General features: G+C 43.8%; 2 protein-coding genes across 2 annotated transcripts in view; one reads left to right on the forward strand and one right to left on the reverse strand.

The window, feature by feature from the left end:
- Window positions 1-17,589: 17,589 nt before the first annotated feature.
- LOC131886560 (lachesin-like) lies at window positions 17,590-18,864 on the reverse strand. Its single transcript, XM_059234929.1, has one exon. The coding sequence runs from the start codon at window positions 18,582-18,584 to the stop codon at window positions 17,622-17,624; it is 963 nt and encodes a 320-aa protein (XP_059090912.1). The 5' UTR covers window positions 18,585-18,864; the 3' UTR covers window positions 17,590-17,621.
- A 310-nt stretch (window positions 18,865-19,174) lies between these two features.
- LOC131886559 (NIF3-like protein 1) overlaps window positions 19,175-24,476 on the forward strand; it is a 23,605-nt gene continuing 18,303 nt past the window's right edge. Inside the window, exons 1-2 of the mRNA XM_059234928.1 lie at window positions 19,175-19,605; window positions 19,670-19,778. Of these exons, the coding sequence (XP_059090911.1) occupies window positions 19,243-19,605; window positions 19,670-19,778 (472 nt within the window). The 5' untranslated portion in view covers window positions 19,175-19,242. The remainder of the gene's footprint in view (window positions 19,606-19,669; window positions 19,779-24,476) is intronic.

Here is a 24,476-nt window from a genome sequence, read left to right on the forward strand (position 1 = left end):
CCCGCAAAGATGAGGCGCCCTTCGCAAGGATATTGATGAAAGCGGCCACAAAACGCACTGAGAGTCCCTGGCAACCGGTCATCACCCCGTGTCACGTACTCGTGGAGCTGCTCATTGTCGCCATCAATCTTCTCTATCATGTCGCCAAAGAGGGGATCCTCCAAGTTGATTGCTCGGATGGGGACCTCGCAGGACGGATCTGCAGGAAAAAACGGCGATCGAGAGAGTGCATCGGCGATCATGTGTTTCTTTCCCTCAGCCCAATTGACATTGAAGTTGTAGATTGCCAGGTGCTCTCGGATCCACTGAAGGCGGTCGTTGTCCAATACGAAGAGAGGTTTCGAAAAACACCCTACGAGTGGCTTGGGATCAGTGACAACTAGAAAACTTGAAATCCCGCAAAGATAGTGATCGCACTTTCTAATTGCCCATAGAATTGCGTTGGCCTCCACTTCAACGGTCGCGCAATTCTTCTGAGCGGGCGTGAGGGAACACAACCCGCATTGCACCAAATGAGTGTGCCCGAGAGGGTTGGTTTGGACAAGAGTATAGCCAAAGCTGTGGTCTTGAGAGGCATCAGCGAGAAGTTTTGTTGGAAGTGCGGTGTCAAAAGGCTTCACAATAGCCTCTGAGCAGAGGACGTCCTTTACACGCTCAAGCTCTTGTGCGTGGTCTTCCAACCATAAGAAGGCTACATTCTTCTTCAGAAGGAGGCGCATTGTGGAAGTGAGGTGTTGAAGATCAGGAAGGAAAGTCGCCAGAAATGATCTTAACTCTGTGATGTTTGTTGGGGTCGGAAAAGACTTGATGGACGCCAATTTCATGGGGTCAGGGCGGAATCCATCACGGCTGAGATTGAAGCCCGCAAACTTGACTGATGTCCCCACTTCCAGTTTGTCCAGGGAGAGTATGATTCCCGCAGCCCGACATTGCAAGAGGACCATACGTAAGCGGCGAAAGACCTGCTCAATGGTGGTGCCCTGCACTAACATGTCGTCAACGATTTTCAATAACCAGTTGAAGAGGTCCCATACAGCATCATCTGTTCGTACATTAAATCCATTGCTGCTTGAGTTTAACCCCATGGGTGCAACGAGATAGCAATGCTTTCCGTCCGGCAACAGAAATGTGGTTAACTTCAAGCTCTCAAGATCCAACGAAATTTGGAAGTACCCATGTGGGCAATCAAGCTTCACAAACCATTGTGATGTGGGGTGAATCTTTCTCATCAGGTCGGTGGCGCTCAGAAAAGGCCGGATTGGCCGGCGAACGACTTTGTTAAGTTGTCGATAGTCAGTCATCAGCCAAACTTTGTTCATCCCTGGCTTCGCCACAAAATGCGCCGGGCTGATCCAGTCCGTGGGGCCATCGTAGCGCTCCACAAGTCGCGCCTCTTCCAGCTTGTGCATCAAAGCCGCCGAAGGAGCCTGGTGGTGGACGGGTATCTGATGAGCAGTTGTTACGTGGCAAGGCTTGACGGTCTTCGATTTTTCCGGGTCTATTTCGATCTTCATCTTCTCGCCCTTAATACACCCACCGAGGTCTTTTCCCAGTCCACGGACCAGAACGTCAATAAACTCGGCTTTCGTCTCGGCCAGAAGGCGGTCCACGTACTTCACGTCGGATTCGCCTGGTTGGCGAGTGTAATCACCCCCGTAGTCATCGAAGTCTTGGACGCAAATCTTCCACGTGCCAGCACGAAGGGCGTCGCCATCGTCGTTATCACGGAGAGTAGGCATACTCTGGTCTCTTGTAGAGCTTTCCTGATACCCTGTGGTGATAAATGTTGTCTGTTCCCCAACTTGAATGGGGGCACAATCCAGGGCAAGGACTGGACCAGGGCCTGGAAGGCTCAGTAATTCTGGATTGATCCGTGGAAAGTTCTGTGGTAAGATGCCGAGCGCGACACAGCCCCGCCACCCAATGAGTGGAGGACCCGTCAAATCTGTCAAACAAATGGCTCTGATTTCGACTTTGGGCCCCACTAGGCCACTTGATTCTTGGACTTGGAGAGAGAAGGTAATATAACCGTTGTTTGTGAGTCGCAATCCACCAACCGTAATCAGTCCAATTTGATTTTTCTCCAGAAGATGATGGAAACCGTCCGGAAGAAAGGATAGAGGAAAGACTGACAAGACAACCCCGGAATCTGGCACCACGCTGACCATTATTGTTTCGAGCTGGAGGAAGCAAAGGAGGGTTGTCCTTGGCGGCTTCTGAAGACCCGGGTTGACCACGCAAATTTGTGCCTTACCTTTGCCGATCTCTGCGGTCAGTGACTGGACCGCGTTGATCGCCGTTGCGTTGGCACCAGTTCTATAGCTTCCTCGGACACGACCTCGTCCTCCACGTCCTCGGCCGCGGCCTGTTGCGTGTCCTTGACCGTGGCTGGGTGTAGCCCGGCAATACCTCGCGAAATGGCCGGTTCTCTTGCAGTTATTGCCGATAATTGTTCGTGCTCGACAGACTGACTGTGAGTGCTGTTCGCGTCCACAGTTCGAACATTTCATTGCAGCCACCATATTGAGCGCTGCATCTGACTCAAAATCCGTTTCCTCCACGACAGCAAGCATGGCGGCCGGAGTTGTTGTTGCTTGTAAGGAATGAGCAACCTCAAATGCTGCAGCCGCATCCAGCAAATCTTGCAATGAAGGATTCTTGAGCTTCAGTAAGTCGTATTGTAACAAAGGCCTGGCTGATGCCATACCAAGGAGGCGAAATATCATCCAATCCTCTTTTGTCATTTTCTCGATTTCAGCCTCCAATCCATGCGTCTTCAGAGTATTGTAGGCTTCACGAAAGGTTTGTCCAGGTAACATATTTACCTTGAACCATGACCATCTGCGTTGGAAGATCGGATATACTTCAAGAAACCTGGTTCTCAATATCTCGTAACATATGTGCATGGTGGAAGTGGAGGTAGTGCCAGCATCAACAAGATTGGCAAGTCCCATGTCGAGTCAAGCAAGGAGATATGAGTGTTGTTCCGGTAACGAAAGACTGCCCATATTAGAAGACGAATGATACGACTTAAATTTCCGTAGCCACGCGGTGAACTCCTGTGGTGAGAAGGTGATGCTGAGCTCGACCGGCTTGAGGCCCATTTGTTCACGGAACACGACTCTCGGCGTCGTGTCTGAGACGGTCGGGGTCAGGGTTCGCGTCATTGACGCCCCACGTACCTGTTGTTGTGCAAGTTCCATCTCATTGTCAATGGCCTTGATCTCTGCCATAGTCTCGGCACTGGTGTCAGCCCGACTAAGATCCTCAAGATGCTCATCGACCTCTCGGATAGCGTCCAAAACCGAGCTAAGTGTGTCCTGGAAGGCAGCGCCGTCCACGGTGGATGCAACCATATTGGTAGTCTGCAGCACGGACTTGACGTCCCAAAGCACAGCTTTTCGACATACCGCGAGTTTTTTCCTGATGGTCGGTGCTGAGGGAGGTGCCATGGTTGCCTCAACGTCCCAGTCCTGACCGAAAGTATCTTCTGAGGGAGATGACGACCTCGATGTCCCAGTGATAGTGAAAGGCTCCATCCAAGAAAACCAAAAAGTGACCCAGAAAAGTGCAGTGTGGTGAGTGTTATCCGAGGTCAAATCTGGGAGCTAGAGGCTCTGTAAGCCCGTTGGACGCAGTCTGTCAACGGGACACCGACTGCGCCATGTAAGGATGGAAGTGGACGAAGCGGAAATGCGGGGAAAGAATGGGAACGATCCAGTAGGTGAGAGAGCAGAATGACAAGGATTTATTTGCTAGTCAGCTGAACAGGGAACAAGGCTGAAATGGCAGAGTAAGCATCGAACCTTAAGTATAGACATATGGAGAGATGATCCAAGAATACTATACTAACTTTCTGAAGGTCTGCAAAGTGGTCGGTAGAAATTTTTTAGTTCAGAAAGTGGTCGGAAAGTGGTTGTTTTGGCCTGGTTTTGTGGTTGTTGGCCAGAATTTTTGTTGGTCGTTGAGTTGCTCGTAAGTTTTGTGCTTGACAATATTCGAAGTGAGAGAAGTCTGTATTTTCTTGGGAGCGACTTATGTCCCACTTTAAGGATTGGAACAACATGAGGTAGCTTCATAGAGGATGGAAACTTACCCTGATCCAAGATGCAACGCATCAAATACGAGTAAACAGGAGCAATAAACAGTGAGCGTCTCATCAGAAACTGAGATGTCACGCCATCAGGACCAGGAGAACTTGAAAGCCTCAAGTCCCTGATGGCCTCTAAAGCATCTTGATCTGTGACTACAAGATCATCTAAACGCTCTACTTGACTAACCTTGTCAATCTCAACAGACTGGTCTTCAGAGAAATGAGCTGTTGCTTCTGAACTCAGTGGGGTTGAAAACACATTGGAGATCTGATCTCCGAGCATGTTAGCCATAGTCTCTACATTGCTAATGGCTTCCCCATCAACCTCAAAGGACCCAACAGGGTGTTTCATTTTTCTCTTAGAGTTTGCATAAGAGAAAAAAGCCTTCGGATTCGACCTGACCTCCTGAACCACCTTACTCTCAGTTTGTAACTGGTCATATTCGATGGAGGCCTTAATCTCACCCTGAACCATGTCCAACTTTTTTTAGAGACTACCCACAATCACTGGATTCAAAGTGCTCTTCAGCCACGGGGACTTACTGGATCAGATCAGGGTCATTGGAAAAGACCAAGTCGAGAACGCTATTCTGTCTAGTGGCTACACCAACATGCTGGGAGAAATTTCCCAAGATCGCAAACTCCTCCAGCTTTTCAAACGACTGAGATGTCGATTTCGAAATGAGAATATACCCATCAGGACTAGCCTCCCACTCTACAACGCTAGCCGGAAAATTAAAGTCCCCTACAAAGAAAACCTTCGAGCAAACTGCCTGATCCAACTTACTTCCAGTGAATTTGAGAGCTAACATAAAAGAGCTTACTGAACAAGAAGGGGGCTTATCATTGTTACAATAGACAGATCAAGACCTTGAAGATGACAAGCTAAGTCCTCTACTTCTCCATTCGACATTTGTACTTGACTAATGTGCAAATCATTCCTAACATATAGGCATACACCCCCATGTGGGAATATGGGATTATCAGGGCGTACTCTATCACAACGAACTAAGTTGAAACCACCTATGGTTAGTTCTTCATCTTAGACCCCTGGTCAAAGCCAGGTTTCTGTTATAGAGATGAATGAAATATCTCTCTCAACTGCTAGTTCTTCTGAGATCTTAACTTTTGTGCTATCTTTTTTTAGAAATCAGACAATGCACGTTCAAATTTAGCCCCTTTACGAGCCTGTCTTTTGACGGACCAATTTCACAAGATCTTGGACCATCCTCTCCGACCGTAAAAAAAAAATCCACTTATTAACAAAGCTATGTTCTACTGGAGGCAAAGTTTGACCTCATGGGGATGGTTTTTTCGGAATAGGGGTGGGACAAGGAATATTAGGAAGGAGAGTGTCTATAGGATTATGGGTGGATTGGGTATTTGAAGGAAGAGGAGGGAAGTGGGGTAGAGAATGGAAGGTGGGAGGAGAGGGAGGGAGGAAGCTAAACGAGTTGAGGAAGGGGATTAGGTTTAGGAATAGGGTCAGCCAAGGACGGCTCCACACTGGACACATAATTTGAAGCGACCGTGCTCTGGTGTTATTATTATTATTATTATTAAAGAACCACTCAAGACATCAGGTGAGACGTATAAAGAGTATTGGTAAGTAATGAGAAAGAAAGAAGAGAAAGAAAACAAAAAAAAAAAGAAAAGAAAAGCAACACAGAGATGGAATACGATTATGAGATATTAGTAAGTACATTGTTGTCTAGTTGATGTTTGAACACGGCCAATTTTCTTGACCAACGGATGTTCAGGGGTAGCTGGTTCCAATATTTGACGGAGCGAGCAAAAAATGAGTTTAAACCCAGATTTGTTCGCATGAAAGGAGGCCTGAGGAGATCTAGTTCAACCCCTCGCGTCGAATGGTGGGCAATGTCCTTGGCGAAATTAAAACCAAAGTGAGTGGTTGGGCCCGTGTTCCAACCATCCATCAAATCGTTCACAAGTCTGTACGTTAGGATCAAGTCTAGCTTCTTTCTGCGGTCTGCCAGAGATTTCAAACCCAAGGTTCTGAGACGATGTTCGTAGTCCTCTGTACTCCTTGGAAGTGCCATACGGGTGAAACTCCGTTGTATAGACTCAATCTTTAGGGCATCCCTGACGAATAAAGGATTGGTGACTTGGCACGCGTACTCAAGCGATGGTCTAACATAAGTTTTAAAAAGCTTGGTCATTACTTCTTGATCCCGGGTTGTAAAATTTCTTCGAATCATCCCCATCATCCGACTGGCTTTCGTTGTCACTGTAGCACTATGAGTCGCAAATGACAGTTTACTGTCGACCATCACACCAAGGTCTCTCATGACCTCAACTCGCTCCAGCACTTTTCCTCTTACAGAATAAACAGAATTCAATTTCTGCCGGCCGAAACGAATCCATGTACACTTTTTTGCGTTGAAGGACATCCCGTTCTCCATTGCCCAGTCGATCATTCTATCTAGGTCTTGTTGTAGTCTCTCAGTATCACAACTGTCATTAATATGCCTGAATATCTTCGCATCATCGGCAAATTTCAGGATCCTGGTTTCTCCCAAGACAGCAAGGTCGTTGATGAAAATTGAAAAGAGTTGCGGGCCTAAGACGCTACCTTGTGGCACACCCGACTTCACCTCTTCCCAAGACGACTCTTTACCGTTGAGGACAACCCTCTGCCTTCTGTTCAGGAGCCAATTGCCAATCCACCTCCTCAACGACCCACCAATACCGATCCCCTGCAACTTGTGCAATAGTATTGAATGGGGGACAGTGTCAAAAGCCTTACTAAGATCGAGATAGATGGTGTCCACTGTTCCTCCTGCGTCAACGACCCCACGGACATATTCAACATGTTCTAGCAAATTTGTTGTTGTGGATCGTCCTTTACGAAACCCATGTTGATCATCCGACAAAATATTCGCCTCATCCAAATACGCATCAATATTTTCTTTGACCAAGCCTTCCATGATTTTACACGCAGTTGAGATCAGAGAGATGGGTCGGTAGTTTGCAGCACTTTGTTGGTTGCCTCCCTTAAAAAGGGGGTATAAATTTCCACTTGTCCAGTCTATGGGCACAGATCCCGTACAAAAAGATCGGTTAAACAAAATGGCTAATGGGATGGCCATTGCCATACCCAACTTCTTTATAAGAGTGGCGGAAATTTTGTCCGGGCCACAAGAATTAGACGGCTTTAAGCTTTTAATTCTACGGTGAACACTTTCGACAGTAAAACTCAGGTTGTTCAGTCCTCCGGGTATCCTTTCAATGGTTGGCAGGAGCTTTGGAACATCAGTAGCCTGATTATAAATGGATGAAAACTGTTTGCTCAGTATCAACAACTTCTCAGCAGTCTCTTTGTGAAGAGAGCCATCGCACTTTCGAAGAACATCAATAGTCGGAGTACTTTTCTTGACCGAGTTGACATAGCCGTAAAGTGACCTCATAGAACCCGTACTACAAAGGCCTCTCTCATACGTCCGTTTTGCCTCCAGAACCTTGGACGCCGCTTCTCTCTTGACCGTCTTGTATTTTTCTTCATCACGCCCCAGACCCGTATTCTTAAATCGGCAATAAAGTCTCGACTTTTTCCGTACCAATGCCAACACATCATTCCTCAACCATGGAGGTCGGTTTGGAGATCTGCGACATTTAACTGGTATGTATTGGTTCATGCTGTGCAGTAAAATAGACTTCAGGTACTGCCAACCCCGTTCCACTGACCAGCAGCCAAGAGTGTTGATCCAATCACATGCGTTCAAATCACACACTATAGCCGTGAAATTTGCTTTTGATAGATCTGGAATCATTTGCGTCGAGGCCTCACGCCGAGGGGCAGTAATAGTGACCTCCAAGCAAACATGGTCACTTAAAGACAAGTCCTCTCGCTCCTTGACACTTTGTATCGTGTGGTGACTATTTGAAAGAAGTAGGTCTAAGGTGTTGCCACCGACATGGGTAGGAAATCGTATGAATTGCTCCAAGAATCCAAGCCTTATTGCATCCAGGAAGGACTCCTCCGACCCTGATTTTCCTCTCAAAGTCGACCAATTAATGCCAGGGTAGTTGAAATCTCCAATTATAATGCAATCTCGTCGATGGCAGTTCAAAAACTTGTTAAGGAGATTTCTATCAGCTTCATCCGAGTTGGGAGATCGATAAATACAGTATAGGGTAAGCGAAGGCAATTTAACGCCACATGCAAAAGGTAGATCAGTCACAATTTCTTCACATGTCACTCCAGTCCTCGCTAGGATGACGACACCGCCTCCTCGGCCATCCTTTGTGTCTTTGCGATCTTTCCGGGCTTTAACTTCGTAACCAGGGATGACTATTTCGGCGTTGGAAATATTTCCATTCATCCATGTTTCAGTTAAGGCAACAAAATCTGGGGCTTCACTAGCCACCATGGTTCTTATTTCAGCTAATTTGTTACAGATGCTACGAGCGTTGGTGTATAAAAGTGTTGAGTATGGGTGCATGTTGTCTTTTACGTTGTTTCGGGTTCTCGTCGTGCTGGTACTTGCATGTAGATCTTGATGTTCCGTTTCCATCATTGTGTATCATTTCTTCCCCTTCGACACCGTTTGAGTTCTACTCTTGGTGACAATGGCTTTGTCTCTTTGGGTCGTCATGTCTTTCCTCTTTCCTGATTCATCTCTCATATCAGCGGTGAGCAATTGCTCGTCGTAGGCCTCTTTTCTCTCACTTTTAGATCTCAGAATTCGGTCATTGCCAGTAGAAGGGAAACTGATTTCAATTGGGTTATCGTGGTCTGGTTCTTGCTCTTGTATGTCAAAGTGAGTTGATGATTCCGACGGGACAGCATCATTTTTATCTTCGATGAATCCATTTCCACTCAGGCGATTAGTACGAGAAGCCTCTTTGGTCAAACGTAACTTTTCAGAATTGGAGGACCCACCCTCAACGGGAGGGCACCGCCCAGTGCCAATAAGATCGGTGGGGCCGTCAGCATTCAGTTGATCTTGTTTGGAACCCTCAGGAACAGATTCCCCATGTATCACGCTAATGGTGCTTTCCACATCTTTTACATTGGCGGTGCAGTCATATTTAAAGTGACCTTCTTCCTTGCATCGGAAACATCTTTTTATTTGGTCTTTGTGGATGACTCTAATGCGCCTGGAAGCGATCTCAATGAACTCTGGGATGGTACTAAGAGGTTCAATTAAGACTTTTCTGTTCCCATTGATAATTCCAATAAGGCGCGGATCTGAATAAGAACCAAACACTTCTTCCTCTATGTTTGACAGTGGCCGAGCAAATGCTCTTATTGCAGCCTTAATTGCTTCATTACACAAATCTTCTGGAACATTCAATAGCCTGAGAAAGGAGTGATTCTTGCCTCCACGGATGGAGCATTTCCACACGATCGAGCCATATCTTCTCTCAAATTCGGTGTTTTCACCGAACCGGTCTTTCACTATTATCTCGTCAGTAGTTTGGACTTTCACTGTGAGCTTTGCACCTCCTACTTTCCTGATGGCCCTGACCTCCTCTCTTTCGATCCTTAGGCTCTCGAAGAGAAAATCGGCCATCACTGAAGTCGGCAAAAACGAGTTTCCGGGCTCGCTCGCAAAGTCAAGTACTAGACATGGGAACGCTTTTTTAGCCGCCCCAACGTAAGATTGCATTGTGCCACTAGCACGATCGCTCGCGCTGACTTGCTTAGGTTGACAGGCTACCGTTGATTGTGACATATTGCAGCAATTGACCCACGCCCGGGGGGCGGGGCTAGTTTAGAACACCGCACCCGGTTATTTTCCACTTTCTCCACCCACCAATCACCAACACAGTGGATCAGGAGACTTAAATCAGAAAGAAAATGACAAGTGTCTGAGGAGCCCCCAACCACACGTCCAATCTCACTGAACGCAGAACGCAGATGAAATCTGAAGTGAAATCCGCTTATAAATCATTGTGTGTGACTACTATTCAATGACCCGCCCTTGGGTTGACCTCACTACCATTTTGTCAAACCATTTAAAGAAGTTGGCCAACCTAATCCGTCCCCTCACACTGGATTAGAGCCGTTGAAGATATCAAATTCAATATCCTCTGATCGTCTGTTCTATGTTTGAAAGCATCGTATCACAAGATCCAGATAGGACTCAAAACCGAAGAGAAGGCATGAATGATCCTTCATTGGTGACAAAATGTCCCTAACGTTGACCCAAGCAGCCTTATTTTTGCAGCCCAGAGACCGCCCATCCTTATTTCCCAAGACTTGGCCACCCAAAGACCAAAGCCCTGTCATCAGGACTTGTGAATGCAATCAACCTAGGGAGCTTGTTATGGATTCATTAAAGCTAAGAAAGAGGTTGACCAGCCTGAAACAGTTGAGATTACTGCCATATGATTGGGCATGCAGCAAGTATTTGTGAGTGAGTGTTTCTCAGCTCCTGCCTGTGAATCTGTTATAGAATGTCATTTGTGTATTTCCTTCAAAAGTGTTGTCCCTTGCTCTCCTATGTGATAACTGATATGACTGACAAGCCAAGTTTGTTTGCTCTCAGATCACTGACCAAGATGAATCATTTCATTGGCCATTAGTCCCCATATTGTCAACGGCATTCATGACACCTGGAGATCGCATTAAGAGTTTCTACAAATGTTGTAAAAAGCCAGTGGCAATTTCAACTCTATCCCCAGACGGCCATCAGCAACCTGTTTCCAACTTGAGACCCCAACTAGTGGACCAATATTCCTATTTTCAATCAACTAAAGTGAAGTGTTTGCAATTAGGCCAAACAATGAGCATAGCCTTGATACATATTGTGGCGGGAACGCTACTGAAGAACCAGAATTGAGGTTTCCGTACGAGTAAGAGCGAAACATGTTGAGAGATTGTAAGAATCATGTGCCTGTTGGAATATATCTCGTGTCTTGTTATATGGTGGCAGCGGTGGGATCCGTCTGTGTGTTTTTTTAAATATATTAGAGTCAACCCTGCGATTAACTTCAGGCGAATACGAGAGGCTTCCTGAGTGGCCGATTTTTTGAAGTGCTGACTGACTGCAGATACGAGAGGCGGATCCTACGAGAACGTCGTTATGGAGAATATGACGATTAGACCAGTGCCGAAGCGGGCGGAAGATGCTATGAGCGATTACTTGAAATATTTCGGAAGGGTCGCCTTGTCAAATGCATGGTCGGATGCGGAAGCTGCCAAGATCTTTCCGGGACTCCTGGAAATTCCATCAACAGCGCTAGACGAATTGGATGCAACTACATTGGCCAGTTTTGACCGTATCAAGATTGCGCTGACCCCGTCTGAGGAGAAATTCCGGGAAGCAACCGTCCAAAAATTCTTTTGGGCTTCAGCGATGCATCAAGACGAAAAGGTTCAAGACTATGCCCAGAGATGTCGCACACTGGTTCAAGAGTGTTATCCTCGATTCGCCCGCGCCAATCGCGAGCAGTTGGCACGAGATCGTTTTGTTCACGGGCTCGCCAACCACTTGAAATCGGCCGTCCTGAATGGCCCCTGTGAAAAGTGGGACGGAGCAGTGCAAGCGGCTCTTCTAGCTGAGGGCGTGGCACAAACGTTGAGATCGAATAAGACGTTTAATAAGGAACGGAATATGGAAACGCCTGATGGATTTAAGAAATGGGCAAAAGACTCAGTAGAGGGACGAGTTTGCTATTGATGCAAGAGGGAGGGACATATTGCGAGAGATTGTGCGCGAGCCCGTGATAAAGTAAGGAGCTATGCGGTCCAAGCTATCGGAATGAGGCCCATGGCGCAACTGACAGTCAACGGCGTGAAAATCAGGGCATTGATAGATACTGGGGCTTCTGTTAGCGTACTGCCAGACTCCTTGTTCATGGCGGAACATTCCTCTCAAGCTCAGTTTCGAACGGCCTCGGATAGTCCCCTAGAGGTATCTGGAACTTTGAACTGCGTCGTTTGCCTCAACGATTGGGAGGTGGAACATACATTTTATGTCGGCAAGGTATTGAGCCCCGTGCTTGGGATGGATTTCATGTCGACGCACGGAATAACCGTGGAGACCAAATCTGGAAGAGTTACTATAGCTGGGCATGAGCTGGACGTTGGTAAAGAAGGACATTGTGGCAAAAGTATCCAAGTTGCTGGAATCAGGGACGGGAGCGTCGCTGGAGAAGAGATTCAAGTGATTGGTCCCGAAATCGGTCTAATATCGGCAAGCGAGCTGATGGAAGATGTCGACAAGGAAGAAACGACCCAAACTGATGTCAATGTACCTATTGCGGTAAAAAAAATACTCGAAGAAGTCCCCTCAGTGGCTTGTGGATTGGGAAATTGCTGCTTAGCTGTACATGAAATCGATACCGGTACAGCTCAGCCAATTGCACTCCAATCGCATCGATTGCCGGTCAATTTGATTAATAGGGCCAAAGAAAACGTCTCCAAAATGTTGGCGGATGGTGTAATACGGAAAAGTTCAAGTTCATGGTGCTCACCTGTGGTTTTAGTCCGGAAAAAGAACGGCGACGTTCGCGTGGTGATAGACTATCGAAAACTCAACGCAATATCTCGAAAGGATGCTTTTCCGATGCCTCGAGTGGATGAGTCGATTGATCAATTGCTAGGATCAAGAGTTTTCTCAACGCTGGATTGTAACCAAGGCTATTATCAAATAAGGATGTCGGAAGCAGACATACCAAAGACTGCGTTTCGTTTCCAGGGAGAGCTCTGGGAGTTTACAAGAATGCCTTTTGGGTTAGCTGCAGCTCCCGCAACGTTTTGCCGTGTGATGAGAAAGATTTTCGCGAACGAACCAAATATTACAGTCTACTTTGACGATATTTGTGTCCATTCTTCTTCTGAGAAAGAACATGAGCATGATTTGAGGAGATGTCTCAATCTATTAGCGGAAGCTGGACTCACCCTGAACATGAAGAAATGCAAATTTTTCAAGTCGGAAATAGAATTTTTGGGTTTCTCAATCAAGGGTGACCGAGTGTTTCCATTGAAGACAAAAGTCGAAGCTCTACTGAAAATGCCACGCCCTGAAAACGCAAAAGAATTGAGAAGATTTCTAGGGCTTTGCGGGTATTATCGTTCTTTGATACCCGACTTTGCTCTCATGGTTAAGCCACCTACTGAGTTGACAAAGTCGTCGCGGAAATTTCAATGGACCGATGTGGAACGATCAGCATTTGAGGACGTCAAGACAGTAATGTCGCAGAACATTTGCCGGGTCATCCCTGATACGTCGGAGCCTTTTCGCGTACGAACAGACGCCAGTTCTATGGGAATTGGTGCCGTTTTATTACAAGTTGTGGGCGGCAAAGAAGTTATTATCGAGTGTGCGTCCAAAAAGTTTTCTGAGGCTGAGCAAAGATATGCCATTATCGAACAAGAGGCTATGGCTATCATGTTTGCATTAAACAAGTGGCGACACTTCCTTATCGGTAGAAAATTCACACTTCAAACAGATCATCGACCTCTGGTTTGGCTGAAATCGAAGAAAGACTGCTCCGGTAAACTGGGCAGATGGTCGCTCAGACTGTCCGAATTCGATTTTGATGTGGAACATATTCAAGGATCCAAGAATATAGACGCTGATTGTTTCTCTCGGGCAGCAATTGATGGAATCGAGGCTGTCGGGATGGGAGTTGATAAGATCAAACTCGAACAAGAAAAGGATGGTCGGCTACAGGCTCTAATGGATGAACACCCATCGAAGTTTGTGAAAAAGAATGGAGTATTATACTTCCAAGAGGATGATCGGTGTTATGTGTGCATCCCAAACTCGTTGAGAGGGTTGGTTTGGGAAGAGCTACACGATAAATTGGGTCATGTTGGGGTCAAAAAGATGATTGCGGCGGCCCGGCCAAGATTTTTCTGGCCAAAGATGGTCGGATATTTCAAATTCATGGCAAAGAAGTGTCAAAAATGTGCAATCTCCAAGGATTGTCTCCCAACTCCGGCTCCGGCCCCCATGGTTGCTGTTGATGACAGTTTTAGTTCGCCGTTCGAAAAAATTGCGCTCGATGCCATGGGGCCGTTCCCCCTTTCAGGCGGCAAACGGTATGTTCTCGTACTGATGGACACGTTCACGAAGTGGGCGGAGGCGAAAGCCGTTCCAGCCTTGGGAGGTTCCGTTCTGAAGGAATGGATTTGCGAGGAAATCATTCCTCGGATGGGCGTGCCGAGACAGATAGTGATGGATAGAGGATCTGATTGTGAAAGTAAAGTGTTTGTGGATTCCCTAAAAAGCCTTGGAGTGGAACCAGTGTTTAGTTCACCGTACCATCACCAATCTAATCCGGTTGAGAGGTTCAACCGAACTTTATTGAATATGCTACGAGTTATGATTAAAGAAGATCAAAGAGAATGGTCATCAAAACTTCCTGCGGCACTATTTTCGTACAGAGCCACTCTACATGAAGCGATAGGAATGTCACCCTTTGAGGCGTTAATGGGCTTGGTCGTAAGACTACCCGTCGACATGATGCTCCTTACAAAGACGAATGGATTGATGAGCCTTAACAATTTTCATTTGCGCATAGCAAATAACCATTCCAAAGTACGATATAACCTGAAGCAAGCTGCAGATCGGAGGAAGAGATCATATAATGAAAGAAAGAAAGTGGAAGAACACGACTTTGAAGTCAACCAACTGGTCTATATGCGACGGCAGATATATGGTCGCGGAATAGCCCCAAAACTAGCATCCCAGTGGATTGGGCCGTTCAAAATCACTCGTCTGGTTGGTCCCGTTAATGTATTGATTGAAGGAAAACAGCAGAATGAGAAGCTTATTCACGTCAACCTACTCAAAAAGGCGTTCCCGAATTCATCGACCGAACTTGGAGAACTTAGGGGCCGTGGAAGACCAAAGAAAAATAGATGATATTTCGGTCTTTCATTTTATGTGTACGGGTCTTGTTAAGGGATGGGGGTGTGACGGGAACGCTACTGAAGAACCAGAATTGAGGTTTCCGTACAAGTAAGAGCGAAACGTGTTGAGAGATTGTAAGAATCATGTGCCTGTTGGAATATATCTCGTGTCTCGTTATAATATTGAATTCATATGAATGATAGGTGTGAACTTCATGCTTGGTCTTTTGATTATGAAATGCATTAGAAAAAGCCCATTGAGTTACATGTTTTTTGTGTATCAGATACATTTCTGCCAACAAAATTTTGTGTTAATTCTTCAAGTTTGCCATCCTTTTGAAATAACAAGGTGCAAGAGCTTTGAAACTAAACTTATCCCCTGACACTTTAATCTCTTTGTTAAAAAGGACTCTTGCTTATTAAACCTATACATACTATATATGATGACACTTAATAGATTATATTTTTAATGCCTGAAAGTTTTTGTAATTGCCAAAAGCAAAAATATTTGGTTCCATGTAATCATTATAAATAGATACCTTGATGATAAAAGGGAGGAATTAAACTTTGGAATAGTGTAGCACATTGGCCATTTCACAACATTTCCGGGTATTTTATTCATTATACACCCTGTTTGATAACAACATATGGCAACGTGATGAAAATAACTTGGTGTTCAATGTGATTGATCTGAGTACAATGGTTTTAACAAAACTCAAGGACGACGTCATCACTGGACAGAGACGGCAGGGTCGGGGAAACGTAACTTTTATCCAGATAAACCAAATGCATTTTCCTTCACACAAGTTTGACTTCAGTTAGTTCAAAAAGTGTTTGCCGATTTTGACCTCAATCGAACATCTGTGTCAAAAGCAATGAGGTCCTGAAACTCAGTACAACGTGGGCAGAAAGGGACTTGTTTTGCACCACCTTGGTGAGATCTTACCAACGTGGTGCTAGCTCACTCAATTTGCGTCCTCCCTGGTCTGAGTTTGAAATGCTCATAACTTTTGACATTCGATTGAGATCAAAACTGACCATTGCTTCCTGAGGCTATAATTGAGTCAACTCATGTAAAGAGAAATGCATTTGATTGATTGGAATTGTAATTACTCATTTTCGCCCACCCAGTGTCCAGTGGTGAAGTTGTCCTTGCAAAACTGAAGCCTTTTGAGCTACAGAAGAACTAGTATACACATTACCCTCTCCTTGTCTGCCCCCAGTGCATTGTCCATCTCCATGTCTCGAGAACTCCTTGCACAACCCAATAAAATGTTCATGTTTGGTGTAATTTAGTGAACGCACCATCAAGTTGGCTCAATACCACAATGCTATTTGCCTAGATAAGCAGGTAAAATGAAATAAATGTCAAAATGCAATGCGTCCACAGTGCGATTTGGCTGGGCATGATGTCTTTGATTTTACTCCATGGAATAATATCAGTTGTTCATGACCGCGTTCATTTGACAAACCCTATATGTGCCACACTTCTATTGTACTTCAACATGGCGATTTTCAGTTTCTGGCCAGCTGGCCCAAAAGACTGCAAAAAACCTATGTGTTTGGGAAGGTTGGTCATGTCATGCCACACTTGGTTGGCAGTGGTTTATGACGTATCCAAAGGTCGGGATTGGGTCTAGCGACCATGGTCTAACCATGGAGAGAAACTTACACAATTTTATGCTTGATTTGACCAAAGCGCTTAGCGGCCCCGTGGATCAGCAAGCCAAATTTTCAATGTGTAGTTTTTTTAGTTTGTTTGCCAAAATTTTGTCCAGTGTGCAGTTATAAAGTCTGGTGTGCCAAAATGTGGTTAGGTGAGGCAATTTAAAGTTTGGTGTGCCAAATTCTGTTTTTTTGTGTGTCCTGTTTTGTTTGTGCACCTTTTCATCCATGAGTGTGCTTTGCTCGTTAACGTTGGTGTGCCTTTATCCGTTTATCGTGTCTCTGGTTTTATGTCATCCGTTTATCATGTTGGGGATTCATTGAGGTAGATTTTTTTCTTTTTGTTCGCAATAAACATTTCACGATTGATCATTTCCGATTTTATCATCTGTCTATGTTACTAATTGAAGATATTTGACAAGTGGAGCTAATCCAATCGCTAGGCATCAAAGTGTAAAGATTACCGTCATAGTGTTATAAGTGCAGGGCGGATTTGAAAGCTGTTTTCATGTAGGCAAAATAACGATATTCCTTGCGGAGACACGGCCAAATTTTTCCAACAATAAAAACGCACCTATGTAGGCGCTATTCAATTCTGCTACCGTGTGGTGGGTTTATTTTCCTTACAGTCAACTTCATTTCGAAAAATATACTAAGTTTATAAAATGTAGAAGGATCTTACTTTTAGTATCAGTTTCAACTGATGCTTGAATTTTTGAAAGCAATGAGTTTAATTAAATTTCCTTGAACTCGTATGATAGATCTTTGTGAGTGAATTAGTGAAAAAAGTAAGATTGAACAAACTGTCATGTTTCCCCCTAAAACGTTCAATTATGTGAGAAGCTTTCAACTCCGCCCTCTAATTGTAAGCCTTTGTCAACAGTGGACGCAATCAATCAAGCAAACACGGCATTTCCATTGAACAATTTACGAGCACTGAGCATTAGATAAAGTATTATTGGATAACATACTTCCCCGCCAAATTCCATACATCATTAGGTCCTTCTGAAACCTCGTCTTTATTACATTCTGTTAATAGGCTCTGAACAAAACCCGACTCAAACCCGCACAAATTACAAGAATCGCGGTATCGACCAACATGACGCTGCTCTCAGAGCTATAATTGTAGCCATCACAAGCCGGTGGGCAAATAGGGATCACGGTCTCAAAGAGTTCCACTCGGCCCTCGGCCTCACCCAACACGTTAATGGCTTTGCAGGAGTAATTCGCATATTGCTTCTTCTCGATAGTGATAACCCGCAATATTGTATCCGTGTATTCATCATCGAACGCAAAATGGGAAATGGAGTAGTGCTGATTGTTGTTGAGCAAAATGTTGTCCCTGAACCACTTGATAGCCGGTGGTGGGTAAGCCTCAATCACGCACTTCAAATCCATGTCAAACTGTAAAGCTTGACCCAAGCGCTTCTGTGGGATCCGGATTGTGGGCTTGAATTCCACCTCCACATCCACGTTTCTTCGGGCTCCATAGCCCACCACATTGGTGGCCACACAGAAATAGGTGCCTCTATGCTCTTTTAGAATCGAGGGAAACTCTAAAATATTCCCCTTGAAGACTGAGGTATTACTTGGGAGCACAGCATTATTTTGTCGCCGCCAATAGATATCCGGGGGTGGGTATCCGTTGGCGTAACATCTAAGAACTACTTTTTGACCCTCCACGGCCACCACTGAACGTGTGGAATTATCACTGATAATTGGAGGCTGTCGGACGATCAATGGGACTTGAGCCGTTTCCTTATCCGTCAGGGCAATGATCACTTGACATTCATAATTGGCCCCATCCGTCTCTTGGATGTCCTCGATTTTGAGTTTGTAAGTGGAAGTATCTTTATCCAAGTCAATATGGAATCTCGGATCCGTTAGGATCAAAGTTGTACCTGTAGTGATCGGTAAGTCGTTGTTCCGATCTACCGGGTCCAATTTCATCCAGATGACCGGGTAATCCTGACCATATTGGACTGAACACAACATTTCCACGGTGCCGCCAATATCCGTGACAATTTCTGGTTGAGAGATATAGGAAATGGTCGGACGGCGTTCTTGAGCGGAAATCAGTTATGTTTCAAGGTATAATGCCCACACCATTGTCCTCAAGAGACCAGCTCTCAATTGCCTTGAATGCCCCATGATTGCCATCTAATGGCCAGATTTTACTTGGAACGCTTTGTTTTGATCACCAGGTTCTTTGGAGCCTCACACACCTTTGAATCATACCTGTCCGTTGGTACCGTAAAGGTATATAGAGTAAATTCAGTACAGTGGGTGCAACAAGCTGGCAAGGCGCGTCAAAGGTAAAGGTTCGTGGTCAGGACCCGTCTCGGGCCTTTTGGTTAGGTTGTGTGATTGTTAGAATCAAGTAACGATGTGTTTTGGGGCTTTTACTTAGTACCTTTCGGCAAATACAATCTTGGAGGCCTCTGCTTGCCTACCAACCTAAATATAAAGTTCTAATAGTTATCGTGAATATATTATCTTTATAAAGGCAAGAAGTCAATTCATGGTGTGATGGTTTTACAGCGAGAACTTGTCATTTTCAACACTGTTGAGAAATCAGCTGTTCTGTTTCATTGTTGCTGTTGATCAGATCCGGTGATTTTGCTTCAGGAACACTTATTATCATTGCTAATACATGTCTGTGTTCAGCCTTTATCCGAAATCAACTTTCCCAGTCCTTAGAAAGCTTGCAAAACAATCACGTCGAAGAACCCAGTTGTGTCATTTTCATTTAAGTTCCACTCAGGGAACAATGGATTTGAAGGCGTTGCTCTCTGATTTTGAAAAATGGGCTCCCATCAACTTGGCTGAAAAGTGGGACAATGTGGGTCTGTTGATTGAACCCTCGGGTTCTAAGATGGTGAAAAATGTTCTCCTGACCAATGACTTGACGGAAGAAGTCATGGCTGAGGCTCTGGAGAACAAAACGGACATGATCTTCTCCTATCATCCACCGATTTTCGCACCGTTAAAACGAATCACGGGTCGAGCTTGGAAGGTTCGACAATTGAGTAGGTGAGGAGTTGTTGTGGAACACTTTTGATGTGGGTAACTCATTCTAGGAGAGGATTGTCCAGCAATGTTTGGAAAATCGGATTGCTCTCTATTCGCCTCATACAGCTTTTGATGCCTTGGAAGGAGGTGTGGCGGATTGGTTGCTACAACCTATAGGTAAGAATTGCATTTGACATGAAGAAAGACACAATCATGTTCAGGAAATACAAGATTCTGAACAAACGAAGTTCATTGATAATCTTGAAGATGAGTCGGATATTGAATGGTTGGAGGAGCAATCTTTTGACAGGATTACAGAAACAAGACTTGTCATTTTCTTGGTGCTAATTTTTTGGAGATCTGCTAAATGTTCAAAAGATTGGAAGAGAGCGTTTGGGTTAATATCACTTGTGAGTAATTTATATTGGCTATATATTGCCTACATCTGTTTGCTTCTGTAATGACGTAGGGACATATATGGCCAGAAGTTTGATTGTTTCATTGCGATTTATCTTGATAAGGTTTGATACAAACGAACCGATGATGAAAGTGAGGGAACTATTGATTTGATCAGAACATGAAAATCTATGATATCATTTATGGATTGCTGAAAAGACTTTGTTGAGGTAAAAGAATCAAAACTTTTGGTCGCTTCATTATAAGGAGGATATGTGGTTTCGTAAGTAAATGTCCAACGTTTCATATAAGGAAAATGAAATGGCAAATATCGATGAAAAATGTATTTATGATCCTTCGTCGCTTGCTAGTCCATTATCGTTTCCAAACTCCCAGGACTAGACTTGATTTCAAGGATTGGAAGTTGAAAAGTCGTGGGATTACTTCATTATGAAGTAGAGAGAAACCTTAATATGAAACTAGGCATGACATAGGAGGCCTGCAATGAATAACCTTTCCAAATTTAAATGAACTCAAGTGCGCTACGAAATTCCAACTTAATGTGAATACGGGGTGTGCTCAAACTAGTCTCATTAATCAAAGTTGTGGAAAGTAGTCCTATTCTTTTGAATATACATCTATAAACATCAAACCAAAAATATGCCATCATCTGTACTTAATGCGTTGTAGAAAAATAAATTGATATTAATCTAAAACAATAGTTCCACTAGCCCTTTTTTGGCCCGTGTTTAAGAGACAACCTGTAAAAAATACAAAGCCTACGGGTTATAATATGCACATGGAAATTGTCTAGAGAATCTTGTTTGATGGCATTCCCTCGGTTCGTTTGCATTATTTATTCACAATAGAGAGTCTTCATGTTGTGGAACAATATTATGCCCCTCCCTCACCTTTTTCTCATTTGTTTTACCCACTCTGTCATTTCCATTCCAACCGTCCTTTTTGATAGTTGTATTCGTTAGACATCCATATTTAAACCGTGTGCATCACTTGTGATATCACATATTCGACGAAATTGCTTCGAAAACGCTCCTCGCTGATCACTTTCTCTTCATAAGGGTAAGATTCTAGTGACAAGATTATTGATTTTGAAACTTAGGTTTGTTCTACTTTTTCCCAAATTTTAGACGAATTGTCTAAGGCGTCATTTGGTGGGAAAAACTCTTTTTTAACCTTTTTTTGACTTAGGTTTTTCGTATATTATTGATCATTATGGGTTGAATTAGATTGCTGTTTTGATTGGTATGATCACCATTTGCCAACTATTTGTTCTCTTTTAATGAAAAATCCTGGGGAAATCTTGTGCATCTTGTTACTATGATATTTTTGGGACTCCAGTGGACCCCGAACTCCCCATCCTTTCCCAGCTTTCTAAAAACCAATACCATTTCAAAGAAAGTGAGATAGCAATGGGCGTTGAGTGACAAAGATTCCTTTACAAAATTAATTTCGAAGGCAAAAACACCCTTAAGTTGAAATTGGAAGAGCAATTTGTTTTCAAGGGGTATTATTTTAAATAACAATGTCATCTTGTCTTAAAATTTGAAAGAAAAACGATTAGTTGGAACGTTACGCCATTTCTTAATCATCTAAAACTCGATCAAATTGAAATCCTCAGAGTGACGTAAGTTAGCGTTTAAGAGGTTATATCTTTTAACATTTAGAACAATAAACCTAATTGACCAATCAATAATCGATTACGGATTCGAATGCCATCGTCATCCTTACATTGAAATTACCCATCAGCGTTGAAAAAAAGATTTATTTTGCCCCTTGGAATGCACTTGGAACATGTTTGGGCATTTTTTTGCTTTCCTGGAGCGAATCCATTGCCACGGCATGGTTTTGCTTCAATATATCATTCAAAAATCGGCAATCTTATTTCTTACCTTTTTTTGCCAAATTTCGATACTTTTCCTGGTGATATTTTTCAAGCTATTTCCGTGGTCCATCAATGACCCAAAATGAGACTAGCCGTAGAGAGGTTGATTGGCGTAGTCTTGGATCGATGAGACTAATTAACGACTAGCCGAGAATATGTTCGCAGCTAAAATTAGCTCTCAGGAGGACGGCCAGTTAAAGGTTGTATCTGGCTTTGGATGGTTAGATAGCATTAAGTAACGTGAAGACACACAAAAAAAGACTTAACTTGACAGACTCTTCCATTTCGGCTCGTTGAGGAATGAAATGGACAAAGTTTGAGTCCATTCAATCCCATTTCAAGGACAGGCATCATTTATGGATGTTCATCATCACCACTACTACTTCTACTACTACTACTTCTAGTGGTCCAGATCAATGCCCCATTGAAAATACTGGGTGATTGAAAAATATGTGTTTGAACATTGCACTATTTTGGCACCACCAGATTTCTATACAGTAAAAACACACGCTGTCCTTAATTATTTGCTCTCTTTGATGTGATGTCCTTGGGAAAAAGTGTGGTTTTTTTTCTTCAGCAAGACATGATCAGTTTTGTTATATTTAAGATATTATGCAATATGGCACATTAAAAAAGTATCGACTGCCATTTTGCTAAAGAACCGGCCAGAAAAAAACCAGTCCTAATTGCCAGATCCAATGTAATAACTCGACGTTTTTTTATAGTAAGTCTCTATTGAAGGTAAATGGAAATTTCATAAATATACGGGAATCTACGGGGCACCCTGTGGTTCAGAACGCAATCAAGCAAGTGGCCATATATTGAGCGCTTAGCATTGATACTCAAGCACCTCTTTGACCAAGAGCCCTGATAGTTGACGACCTACTTTGGGCCTGGTGGTATGATGTTATTACAATGCCTTCCGTCTCTCCCTCTTCAAATTCAACAATAGGCAAGATTGAGGAAATGTCCTGAAACGAAAAATCAAGTCTTTTTCAATGGCTCGGATGTGAAACCTGACTGTGCGGTATGTGGTCGCGTGGGTTGAAAAAAAGCACCTCTTTATGAGACAATCTCTTTTTTATCGTCGTATTCAAGTACTAAATAGTAACCTCTTGTTTTTGTTCGTGGTCTAAATGGTGGTTCTAGTAGATCTCTCACGAGTGGATGGATCTTCCCTGAAAAGAAGCCATACTTTTTTCGTTCTATTTATTCAGAGGGCGATGATCATTTCAAGGAAACGCAAATATTCACGGATTCCCACTCTAACACAGATAATATTGGAAAAGGCAAGCAAATTTGTGATGAAAGCGATTCCAACCAAATCGTAATTTCATAGAAACAAGATTCGCCAAAGTGCCCATATTAGTGTTAGGGCGAGTCCGGAACAAGTTGGACTCGCACGACTCCTTTCATGTTCCAACTTCTTCCCGAACTCGAGGCCGGTGAGGGATTCGAGTCCTTTGCTGGACTCGAGTTGGTCCAAAAAACCTATTCTGGTTTTGCAAAACTAAATTCGACTAATGCAATCGCCTTTCAAGGGCTCGAATCTTGCATCATCAATTCTTAACGGACTTGGAACGGCTTTCTGATAAAATCTAATGAAAAATAGTCCGCACTCGCCCCTAGCCCTAGCCCATATACTTATCTCATAAAAGCTCAAAAGGATACGTACCTGTTTAAGAACACACCCAAAACTCGCTCAAACATTACCGTTAGTGAGCAAGACATCATTGGATGCTGATGGTACAGTCTTGCCGTCATCTAGTTTTGCCTCAGGGCTTTTGAAAGTTGCCTCAAGAAGCTCGTGTAATAATGTACCACTCATGGTATCCTTTGTAGAATTGCAAGAGTCCGCAAGGCTGTTGCATTCACAAGGTTGCTTTCATTCTCTTGTCCTTATACTTGGTAAAGCGGATGGCTCTTTGCACCAACATTTTCTTTTCGTGTCAAACCACTTGGATTTTAATTTGCAATTCAAATCTAGTCAACTGTTCCAGGATTATTTCCTTGTTTCTTTTGATTTCGTAGCTGTTTCAATGAAAAAACGTTTGAGGCTAATCGATACAAAAGATCGATTTTGAAATGAATCGTCTTCAATTCTTTAGGAATGTTTCTTAGTATTAAATGTTTTAGCAATCATCTATGGCACAACATGTATTTATGATCAAACCATAATCAAAATGGGTCTTGAATGGTCAAACAGTTTGCAAGAGTGTCCTGTTCTCAGGGTTCAACTTAGAAACCCAGTAACGTCTTTGCCCTGAGAGTTTGGCGGGCACAGGGTAAAAATTGTGATTTTCTCAAACACGGTGGACGCTTTGTTTGTTTTAATGCCGCTTGTCCAGAAGTTTTTTAAATCCCATTTAAGCTCCGACAAGTTGAAGTGTAAGCTGAAAACCCGAAGCATTTATCGGGCTTCAGTCAACACACCGTCAGATCTTGAAGATCCACAGATTTGAGCAACGTACACCAAGGATGATCTCTTGCTGTGATATGTGTCATAAATTTGTGTAAGAAGCTTCGAAAATTCTCGGTTTGGTTGGGCGAGACGTTGAATGTCGTGCTTGAATACA

This window comes from Tigriopus californicus, chromosome 9 (assembly GCF_007210705.1).
Source record: "Tigriopus californicus strain San Diego chromosome 9, Tcal_SD_v2.1, whole genome shotgun sequence".
NCBI lineage: Eukaryota > Metazoa > Arthropoda > Copepoda > Harpacticoida > Harpacticidae > Tigriopus > Tigriopus californicus.